We start from the raw sequence: 11,998 nt of genomic DNA on the forward strand, positions 1-11,998 counted from the left end.
ATAAATTCTACAGGTAGTTTTTAGGGTTTAATGTCACCATTTGGCTTAATAATATATCCCTTTAGGTTTTCAAGATTGTTAGAAGTGTTTATTTTCTTTATATTTTAGAGGCATTAAAAAAACCAATTCTTCTTAAACTTTTATTTATATATATGTGTGTGTGTGTATATATATTCTTGGGGTAATGTTGAAACACATTTAGAAAGCAGTCAGATTCTGTAGAACATTTTCTCAGTCTGATCATTTGACATTTCACATCTTGTATCTATATTTTATAAAATCAAACTCCTTTCCCTTTCAGTTTTAGGCAGGAGCCTTTTGTTATTACTGTTGTTTCTGCATGAAATTAATTTCCTAAATTATAAGTAATCACATCATCCCCTTTACGGAAAAAAAAAAAAAAAAGAGGCCTTCAAGGAACCCTTGGTTCTCGACAGTTGATAATCCAGAGATGAAAGTTCTGGGCATGGAGTGTGTGGGTTTGGCACTCTGTTTGCCACGGTTGGTTCTTGTGCTGGGTTTGGTGTTCATACGCCGCCTTAGGCTTTCGAGAGCCCCGGGCTCGCTGTTTGTGCCTGGATTCACTGAAATTTCTTAGAGGCTTACATTTAAGGATCCCACTTACTGCAGTCACTCCTCGTGCTTTATTGCTTTTACAAGTGGTCTCGAAACCCAGTACTTGAGAATAAACGTAACAGTGCAGTGCGGCTGTAGCACTTTTAAAAATTCTTCTTTGCTCTATTTTGTCAGTGAGCTGATGAGCAACCTCAAAAAAAAAAAAAAAAGACCCTGCTGGACCTTAAAAAAAAAAAAAAAAAATGGCTTCCTCTGATGTCCTAGAGACAATAATTATGATGTGCTAGTTAAGCCCAAACTACAGCTGAGGGATTTTACTTTAAAGCAGCGGCTTGGGCGCAAAAATGCATTTATAGCTCTTTGTCTGCACCTCATTATGTGTGGGCCTGATTCATTAAGTAATTGGTTTGCAGTTGTTTACATGAGTATTAAGGCCTTCCTTTCAGCCGCCTTTGAGAGATACATTGTGCAAATGTTGCCTGTGATGAATGCAGAATGAGGACCAGAGGGTCCGTCCTATTGGCTAAACAGTGCACTCTGTTGAAAAGCCACAGAAAGGGATTGGGTGCTGCTTTGCATAGCAATGACTTTCTTAATAAGCGTTACAGATTAATACACACAAGCTATAAAAGATGCAAAGAGATACTCTTAGCACATTTATCCATGCTTATTTCATTGTGATGGTGGTGGGGTCCCCGTGCTTTCATATTCCGTTTTCCAGAGCAGCGGTTTCAGTGCATGAGCCGTAATAGAATCCGATGTTTATTGTATTATAAATCACGGGCAAGTAGGCAGATCGGCAACAGTTTATTATTAAAGATTCTTTCAGTGTAAATCTTTTTCTACCATTGTATTTGCCTCAGCAAAATCATTTTGTGGTTGAGTGGGGATGAAAGGCATAATGTACGAAGGAGTGAGTCCTAATAGGAAGCTGTTCTCTGAGTAAAGACCACTTGTTCCCTTTTGTTGAGAGGTGCATGCCAGAGCTTCCTCTCCTCCGCAAACACTGTCTCGCCCCACCTTCCCCAGGAAGCCGTTTTCACTCTCCCAGATCCATTTATTCAACAGAGAGCGTATTTTAACTGCCTGTCATGTTAACTGCGGTTTACTGCTTGGATTGAGATAACGTTTTACCGAAAGAAAAAGATGTGTGCTTGCAACATAATTGCCTGGGGAAAAGGTAGCAGAAGTCACCGAGCTACCGCACCCTGGCAGGGCTGCTGGTGGCATTTGGTGCCAGCCCTGCAGCCATGGGAGTGGCCAGAGGAGGGCACCAGGCAGCAGCTGCTGCTCCGGTGGGGCCATCCTGTCTCTTCTTGCCTGATCCTGTGCCGCTTCCCCTGGGATGATAAGGTGATCACAAGGAACCAGTAGTCCAGAGAAATAAAAGTGAAGTTTTTCTGGAAGTCCTTTATGTTCTGGTATAAAAGCCCCAGTCTCTGTCTCTGGTTTAGCAAATCTTCATTCTCCATAAATTCTACCAAAATAGCAGCTTCCTAAACATTCCACGTTTCTTGTCATAAGCCAGCCTACTTTATTTTTTCGACACAGCATGAAAGAACAGTCTTTGCTTGATTGGCTGAAGGGAAGGAGTAAAGAAGTTGACCCCTAAAAAATGACATCTGCTGCAGGGCCCCTGGTTGACCATCAGGGGGCACTCAGACTTTGTCAAATTAAAGCTGTCTCAGACCCGTCTGCCTCTAACACTTAAAATTGAGGATTTACAGGGATTTGTTGGCACACTGATTGGGACTTTTTATTTTCTTTCTGAATTTTTTTTTTTTTTTTTCCTTGTGCTTTTCAGAAACATGTCTGTTTTGAGGAAAATTCTAGCTGAAGATGCTGTGTAAGACATTTTAATACTGATTTTAGCTTAGTCAAAATCATTCAACTTATACAGAATTCAGAGTGTAGAGACCACATCTTCTCATAAGTTAGTTATTTTTTTCAGGCTTATGATAAGACTCTAGAACTGCAAGGGCCCTTCCCACTGGGGCCCTTCCTCATCACCTCCGACACCATAGGCCATGTTCCTGGCAGGACCCTCAGAAGCTCTTTGCCAAACTTGACGGACGTGGCCTCAAAGCCACAATAAGTTGGGTATCTTTGTTAATGGGCTGTAGATATTTTTTTCTTTCAAAACTATGTTACTGACCATGAGGTTGAGAGTCTGTGTTACTAACATTAGAACATCCTACGGCTCTGAGGAGCTCCTGTGGCCCGCCTCCCTGGGACCCTGTACTCACCCGACAGCCTCTGTCACCCCTCACACAGCACACTGCCTCCTGAGCCCTGGTATGACTTAATGGTGAGTCTCCTAGGAACCGCAGGTTTTCCATGCCTCACTTTTGTCTCTACTTGCTGGCCCCACAAAGCAAACCTGAATCCTGGCAGATATCCTTGCCACCTAATTTTGTACTTATGTTGACCGTGTAGCCAGCCTATTTGTAGTGATATTATTAGCCTTTTTTTCATATAAAATGAATAGTCGAGGGACTTCCCTGGTGGTCCAGTGGTAAAGAATCTGCCTTCCAGTGCAGGGGACGCGGGTTCGATCCTTGGTCGGGAAACAAAGATCCCACATGCCGCAGGGCAGCTAAGCCCACGTGCCACGACTGCTGAGCTCGCACACTGCAACGGAAAATCCCGCATGTTGCAACTAAGACCTGACACAGCCAAAACTAAAAACAAAATAAAAATTTTAAAAATTAAATGAATAGTCGACACTCTTAATTTTGACTCTCTCTCTAGTACCCGTGTCAGCAGGATCACATCCTAGGCGTTCACTAGGTGCTGTGCTTAGAATTAAACCTGCTGTTAAGACCCCAGCTGACCATAACTTCTTATGTGTAGCAAGGATGAGAGCAAAAGTGATTTTGATGAAAGTTGTCCTTACCTGTCTGTCCTAATCCCTTATCAATAGCAAAGGAATTTATAAACAGCATCGAAAACTGAGATGGCCTGATGGACAGACAGAGAGAGAAGACATGTGACAGAGCCAGTGTGGCAAAATGTTGACAGGGAGCATCTCACTGGTGGGCACATGGTGGTCACTGTGCAGAGGGGGGGGTGCCACACCTCCCGGGACACTGCGCAGAGACGGTGTCCCGTGATAGAGACCAGCAGAGCATGCTCACGCCTTAACCTAACCAGTTATCTGTGGTGTCTTACCTGAAAGTGGTTTGTTTGGAAATAGGACCTCCAGACTAATTGTAAACTTCTAGGGAAAAAATTAAAATTCTGATCTCTTGGATTCCAGGAGTCTCCCATGAGCAGGCTGGGGAGGGCAGGCTCCCTGGCTTGCTGCCGGGCATCAGGTGGTGGCAGCGCTTCATGAAGGCCTCGGCAGCGCTGGCCCTGGGCCTCTTCCTGGTTCTGTACAGCCTGCAGGCTGAGAGAGGTTTTATGTTTTTTAATGGTTGGGAAAAATCCAAAGAAGAACAATGCTGCACGATACCTGAAAGTTATCTGAAATTCAAGTTGCAGTGTCTATGAGTGAAGTTTGCTTGTAACAAAGCCACATCCTATAGTTCACATATTGTCCATGGCTGTTTTCATGCAGCAGCCAGAGTAGAGTAGTTATGACAGAGACCACAACACCTGAACCACTTACTCACTGGCTCTCTACAGCTCACCCTTGCTGCCTCTGCCTTACACAATGGAGGTGTGACATCCACGCTGTCAGGGAAGGTCAGGCAGTCAGAGTCCAAGCACATCAGATGGAGCACAGGGACCATGGCCCGTGGCTTGTAACCTGAACTCTCGCATTCTTATGCTTTCAGAAGTGCATTTGGTTTGGGTTCTCTCTCATTTACGATAATAGCTAAACAAGTTGGCTCTGCCTACTCTGAGATCTCACACCATCCCCTTTGGCCTTGACTTAGCTTTAGATGTTAGGTGTGACCTGGAGAAAGAAATATTGACCCTATGAGTCATGTGTAATAAAAATCAACCTTGCACTGTAGTGTCACATCGACTAGCAGAGATGATTTCCCAAAGGGAAAAATACTTCCCCTAAGGGGTGAGGATGGTGTCGGAAACACCTGAAAGCATTTTTCCACCTTCCTCAGGGGTGAACACACGCGTTTAGTTCTGAAACATGTTTCTGGGAAGACACTTGAACAACCTGATCTGAACTCAGATAGAAGTAGAAACATGCAAATTAAATAATCTAACATCAAATGTTGATCACGTGCCTTTAGGCACGGCTCTATGCTTAGTGAGGCTCATCTGTTCCTTCCACGCATATTACTGAGCACCTACTAAGTGCAGAGCACCGGGTACCCTGGGGACTGAAACTAGTACGGTGGCAGTTCTCATGGAGCTGACAGCCTAAGGGCAGTCACATGTCAGTTAGTGACAGAAATGGCTGTGAAGTAGCAAATTCAGTGAGGACTTGGGGGTCGAGGGTGGGGTGTGAGGGAGGCTACAGCAGGAGGCCCAACGAAGTCTGGGCGTCAACCTTGGAGGCGCTGTTCAGGATTTAGTTCTTTTGCCAAAAGCAAATGGAAGGCATTGAAGAGTTTTCAGCAAGGAGGCAGAGGGGTCAGATTTGTGTTTTGAAAGCCCACCCTTGCTGCTGAGTGGAAAGTGGGTTGGAGGGGACAAGGTGGATGTGGTGTCACCAGTTAGGGGGCTGCTAGAAGGTCCAGGCAAGAGATGCTGGTTTGGTCGACCAGGCGGTGGCAGTGCATAGGGGACGGGTGAGGACCCTTGGAAGTGCTGGGAGGTAAACTTGGCAGGACCTAGGGGCTGATTGGGTGTGGGAGGGCAGAGGAGTGGCGAGGGGTTGGGAGGGACTCGAGGCTTGGGGTGCCGTTAGCTGAGACAGGAGAAGGGCCCAGGTTTGGTGGAGGATCTTGAGTTTGGCTGTGGATGGGCATGTTGGCCATGAGACTCTTTGGAGGCAGCCAAGTGGAGCCAGCAGGTGAGCCCTGGACATGCATGTGGAGCTCAGAGCAGGGGCCAGGCTGTAAGGACCTGGCATGTGCTCACCTGCCTCTGTGCCCTTGCCTTGGTCCTGGCCTGGAAGTCCTTTCCAGCTCTCATAGTAGAGTCCAGGGAGTGCATTGCTTTCTCTGGGATCCTGCAGCCATGGCACCACCCGCCCCATCATCCACCCGTTCTCTCAGTCCTCCTGCCTGCCTCCTGCCTGCGGTGCTCCTGCCGTCTCCCCACAACCCCACATGGCTCTTACTATTTGAACATCAGCTGGCAAACTAGTCTCTGCATCTTTACAACATTGTTATGTCTGCCTACCCACCCCACACTGAGCCTGGTGTCTTCATGAAGTGGGAGCTGGATAGAGAGTAGGCACAACCCACAATTGTGTTTTATGTGTGTGTGGGGGGGTGTGTATGCACTCTTACAGAAGGTGGACTCAGGTTTACACTGTCAGCAGCCACCTGACTGGCAGCCTCTGTGACAGTCAGCACTGGCTGTGGGGCCGTCCACTCTTCATGGAGAATTGGCATAGGCTACTAGTTGGTCACATCAGATAAACAGGCACTCACCAAGGAAAGCTGAAAGCGTTTCCTCTAAGATCAGGAACAAGACAAGGATGCCCACTCTTGCCACTTTTATTTAACATAGTATTGGAAATCCCAGCCACAGCAATCAGACAAGAAAAAGAAATAAAAGGAATCCAAATTGGAAAGGAAGAAGTAAAACTGTCACTCTTTGTAGACGACATAGTACTTACTATACATAGAAAATCCTGAAGATGCCACCAGAAAACTACTAGGACGCATCAATGAATTCAGTAAAGTTGAAGGATACAAAATTAATATACTGAAATCGGGCTTCCCTGGTGGCGCAGTGGTTGAGAGTCTGCCTGCCGATGCAGGGGATACGGGTTCGTGCCCCAGTCCGGGAAGATCCCACATGCCGCAGAGCGGCTGGGCCCGTGAGCCATGGCTGCTGAGCCTGCACGTCCGGAGCCTGTGCTCCGCAACGGGAGAGGCCACAACAATGAGAGGCCCACGTACAGAAAACAAACAAACAACAACAAAAAAAAATACAAAAAAATATACTGAAATCTGTTGCATTTCTATACAATAACAATGAACTATCAGAAAGAAATTAAGAAAACAATCCCATTTACCATTGCATCAAAATTATAAAATGCCTAGGAATAAACCTACCTAAGGAGATAAAAGACCTGTACTCGGAAAACTGTAAGATACTGATGAAAGAAATTGAAGACAATACAAGCATATGGAAAGATATACTGTGTTCATGAATTAGAAGAATTAATATTGTTAAAATGACCATACTACCCAAGGCAATCTACAGGTTCAGTGCAATCCCTATCAAAATACCAAGGGCGTTTTTCACAGAAATAGAACAAATAATTTTGAAATTCATATGGGAACACAGAAGATCCCGAATAACCAAAACATTCTTGAGAAAGAAGAACAGAGCTGAAGGAATCACACTCCCTAACTACAAAGCTACAGTCATCAAAACAGTACATTACTGGCATAAAAACAGACACATAGATCAATGGAACCGAATAGAGAGCCCAGAAATAAACCCACACATTTATGGTCAGTTAATCTATAGCAAAGGAGGCAAGAATATACAATGGAGAAAAGATCAGTCTTTTCAACAAGTGGTGCTCGAAAAGCTGGACAACCACATGTAAAACAATGAAATTAGAACATTCTCTAACATATACAAAAATAAACTCAAAGTGGATTAAAGACCTCAATGTTAAGACTGGGTACTATAAAACTGCAGCAGAAAACAGGCAGAACACGCTTTGACATAAATCATAGCAATATTTTTTTGGATCTGTCTGCTAAAGCAAAGGAAATAAAAGCAAAAATAAACAAATGGAACCTAATTAAACTTAAAGCTTTTGTACAGCAAAGGAAACCACTGACAACATGAAAAGACAGCCTACAGACTGGGGGAAAATATTTGCTAATGATATGACTGATAAGCAGTTAATATCCAAAATATATAAACAGCTCATACAACTCAATATCAATAAAACAACCTGATTAAAAAATGGGCAGGGGCTTCCCTGGTGGCACAGTGGTTGAGAGTCCACCTGCCAATGCAGGGGATACGGGTTTGTGCCCGGGTCCAGGAAGATCCCACATGCCGCAGAGCGGCTGGGCCCGTGAGCCATGGCCGCTGAGCCTGCACGTCTGGAGCCTGTGCTCCGCAACGGGAGAGGCCACAACAGTGAGAGGCCCACGTACCACAAAGAAAAAGAAAATGGGCAGAATGCCTGACTAGACATTTTTCAAATTTATTGAAGAAGACATAGAGATGGCCAACAAGCTCATGGAAAGATGCTCCACATTGCTAATTATTAGAGAAATGCAAATCAAAACCACAATGAGGTATCACCTCACACCGGTTAGAATGGCCATCATTAAAAAGACCATGGGGCTTCCCTGGTGGCTCAGTGGTTGAGAGTCCGCCTGCTGATGCAGTGGACACGGGTTTGTGCCCCGGTCCAGGAAGATCCCACATGCCGCGGAGCGGCTGGGCCCGTGAGCCATGGCCGCTGAGCCTGTGCGTCCGGAGCCTGTGCTCTGCAACGGGAGAGGCTGCAACAGTAAGAGACCTGCGTACCGCAAAAAAAAAAAAAAAAAAAAAAAAAAGACCATGAATAACAAATATTGGCAAGGAGAAAAGGGAACCCTCCGTACACTGTTGGTGGGAATGTAAATTGGTGCAGCCACTGTAGAAAACAGTATGGAGGTCTCTCAAAAAACTAAAAATAGAACTACCATATGACCCAGCAGTTCCACTCCTGGGTATGTATCTGAAAGAAATAAAACACTATTTGAAAAGACACATGCACCCCACTGTTCATAGCAGCACTATTTACAACAGCTAAGGTATGGGAGCAACCTAAGTGCCCGTTAACAGATGAATGGATAAAGAAGATGTGGTACATATATGCACAATAGAATACTCCTCAGCCATAAAAAAATGAAATTTTGTCATTTGCAACAACATGGGTGGGCTTAGAGGGTATTACACTAAGTGAAGTAAGTTGGAGAAAGACAAATGCTGTTATGATATCACTTACATGTGGAATCTAAAAAATACAACAAACTAGTGAATGTAATAGAAAAAGAAACAGACTCACAGATATAGAGAACACTAATAAGGACCTACTGTATAGCACAGGGAACTCTACTCAATACTCTGTAATGTAATGACTATATGGGAAAAGAATCTAAAAAAGAATGGGTATATGTGTATGTATAAGTGATTCACCTTGCTGTACAGCAGAAACTAACACAACGTCATAAATCAACTATACTCCAATAAAAATTTAAAAAAAAGAGAGAACAAACTAGCAGTTACCAATGCAGGGGGCTGGGGGGTAGACAAGACGGGGAAGGGATTAAGAGGTACAGATACATTGTGCAAACATCAAAATGTCAAGCCGTACACAAGTGACTATTTCTTTTTTAACATCTCATTGACAATTCAGGATGAACTTTAAAGAATTTAAGTGTAATAAGAAACTGGAATGGTGCTCCGAGAGGGGACTTCCATGTGCATGACAATTGGGAAAGCTCTGGAGAAGGTGACGCAGATGGACATAGTCTCCCGCAGAGCCAGGTTCTCGGTCCAGTGGGTTTAGTAAGCGAGTCACCCGGTGTTAGATGCGTCCCTGGACACTTGCACTTTCGTGTGTGTGACACACAGAAACCTAAACACAGGTGACAGGATTCTTGCGTTTTTCTCTACCAAGAGTTAATACCCTTAATTAAGCAAACAGTTTATTTTGAACTCCTTTTTAAGCAGTTGAGTATCGTATCACTGGCTTGATAAAGGTAAGTATTTTAACCTCCTGGCCGACTTCTCCCTGTTCCTCAGACCCTCTGCTTTCAGCTTAGCTGGCAGCGCTGAGCTTTGCCCGCTCAGTGCATCCCAGGCCCTGTCTCCTGCCCTGGCGGCTCCCCAGTGAGTGCCCAGCATGTGGCCCAGTGCGCCCGGGACCCTCCCACCAGAGCATCCTCAGGGCTTTTTGCTTTTAAAACTCGGGGAGTAAATGTAAACCTTCTGGCCTCCCAGTAATGTGTGCTTCTTCCCTAATGCGCTCCTTGTAAAACTATTAGTCTGATTGTCTTTATTTTTTCAGGACTTAGGTTCTGTCTTATTTTTTTCCAGGCATGAAAACAAAAAGAAACTAGCTACCAATTTAAAGTCTAAAGGTAAGAGAAATAACCAGCGACCAGACTCTCATTTTGTGTTTTAGCTAAAAGGGTGGTTTGTGACGTGTGGTGTCAGGCACCCTTGGGGGCAGGAGGAGGCGCCTGCCTGTGCTCAGGGGCCCTGCAGCTCTCCTGGGGGAGGACTGGGGCCTTCTCCTGAGAACACGGGTGCTGGGGTCCACGGTGCCCAACGCTTTAATCTGCAGGTATGACTTTGCAAGGGATCCTGGCCTCCACCCCCGCGCCACCCCCCATGTCTTCCACATGAACAGTCCTCACCTCTGTCCCCGTCCTCGCTGCCACTGCCCGCAGGTACCTGCTGCTCTGACCTGAGGTCTCCTGTGGTAGCCCTCCCAAACCCCTCCCCCAACCCTGGCTTCTGAATCCCCATCCAGACGTCTGCCTGCTGGCGAAGCAGGGCCAGCCCCCCCGCCACCTGCAGGGCAGAGTCTGGAACGTCCCCTTGTGGTCTGGCCAGGCCCCTGCTCCCAGCCCTGTTCCTCCGAGGTCTTGTCCTCTCCTCGGTGGGTCCAGCTGCAGCCAGACTTCCCTGTGCTCCACCCTCATACCTCTTGTCTTCGCTCACGCCCTTCCTTCTCTGTGACATTCCTGTCCCTTTTCCTCTGCCCAGGGAGCGCTTATGTATCCCTCAACATCCTCCTTCCACACTGGCAGGGGCATATCCCCTGCCGAGCTTGGGCCGCCTCTACTCCTGCCTCTGAAACCCTGTTCCCAGCCAGTCCAGTGGGACTTGGGCCTTGAGCACCCTCTGCTGCCGTGATCGGGCCACATACTTACCCTCTCAGCCTTGGTAAAACAGAGGTGTTTGTACTCACCTCGCCAGGTTGGTGTGAGGATTACATGGGGTCACATCTCAGGAGTCATCGCGGCACTGGCAGGCTGTTGTGCCTTGTAGATACGGGGGTCACAGGGGTGGTCAGTGTTGCAGGCGGTGGGCCCACCACACCCTGGAGCTCCAGGCCGAGGCTGCAGCCTCGGGCAGCTTGCGGCTCCACCCAGGGGGTTTTCTCTGGCCACAGGAGCCAGGAGCTCCAGGGAGTCGATGCCTGGTTGAGAACAACCCCCAGCCACTGAAGGGTGGGAGTTGGTGGATAAATAACCCCACTTCCTTGCTGGCTTTTGGGGCCATCTGAGGAGCGTTCTGCAGTCTCTCCGAGGCCCCCGGCGGGACTGACCCCAGCCGTCCACTGCCAGCCCTGCTCCTGGTTAACACCCTCTCCACCCCCCATCCTGCCCAGGGTCACCTCCCAAATGAACTGTGTGTACCCACGCCCTCGTCTCAGCGCAGACCTCCCTGCTTGCTGTTCCTCCACCGTGTCCCTGTGCTGAGGAACACAGGGAGCTCAAGGCGAGGAGCAGTCAGGAAGGCTGTTACCGGGCCTGATAGAACGCCCAGCCGCCCCGCGCCCGTGTTCACCCTGGTTACACATTCCCATCCTACAGTGGAGAGTTGGGCAGAAGGGAGGAGCAAGTGTTCTGCCATGAGTTCCCATCACAGCATGTGGAGCACGCAGGAGCGAGTCGTTGGTGCAGCACTGGCCTGTGCCCTGGGCGCGTCCACTCAGGTGCACCACGCAGGGCCCCCAGGAGGCCCTTTGCGGGCCACGGCTGATTAAGCCGAGCTAATCCGACTGCAGAGATGCTGAGCAGCTGTCTGGTTTTCTCTTCCAGCCTTCTGGGGTGAGTCTGACGACAGTAACTCAGAGATCGAAGCTGCCTTACGTCCTAGAAACCATAACACGTCCACCGATGATTTTGATGATTTTTATGACTTATAAGCTGTAACATCTGTTAGAAATAAAGTCTTTAAACAAACTAAACCCCTGTGTTCAAATGTGATGTTCAAAATAAACGTGTCCCCTTAAGTTTTCTAATTGTTTAATATGAAAAGTTGGGACCATATTGTTATTCCAGCGAAATTTCATGACATAACTATGAACTGGCATATTTGCTTTTACGTGTTATCAAAAAGCACAGTGATGAATGCCCATCAAAATCCAGTTGGTTTCTTTGTAGAAATTGACAAGCTAATTCTAAAATTCATATGGAAATTCAGGGGACCCAGAATAGCCAAAACAATCTTGAAAATGTTGGAGGACTCGCACTTCGCAGTTTTGAAACTTACTAAAATGCTGCATGAAATATTTGATTTGTAATCTAGAATTGATGATCCAGAAATAAACTCTCACATTTATGATCAGTTAATTTTC

The 11,998-nt window shown here is 46.6% G+C and overlaps 1 protein-coding gene across 2 annotated transcripts in view; it reads left to right on the forward strand.

Moving 5' to 3' along the window:
- KIZ (kizuna centrosomal protein) overlaps positions 1 to 11,608 on the forward strand; it is a 113,324-nt gene extending 101,716 nt beyond the window's left edge. For both annotated transcript variants that reach the window (XM_059036309.2, XM_059036311.2), the window contains 2 exons: positions 9,724 to 9,767; positions 11,460 to 11,608. In XM_059036309.2, coding sequence (XP_058892292.1) covers positions 9,724 to 9,767; positions 11,460 to 11,566 — 151 coding nt within the window. In that variant the 3' untranslated portion in view covers positions 11,567 to 11,608. The remainder of the gene's footprint in view (positions 1 to 9,723; positions 9,768 to 11,459) is intronic.
- Positions 11,609 to 11,998: the final 390 nt, after the last annotated feature.

The sequence above is a fragment of the Kogia breviceps genome, chromosome 14, assembly GCF_026419965.1.
Source record: "Kogia breviceps isolate mKogBre1 chromosome 14, mKogBre1 haplotype 1, whole genome shotgun sequence".
In the NCBI taxonomy this organism is placed as follows: domain Eukaryota; kingdom Metazoa; phylum Chordata; class Mammalia; order Artiodactyla; family Physeteridae; genus Kogia; species Kogia breviceps.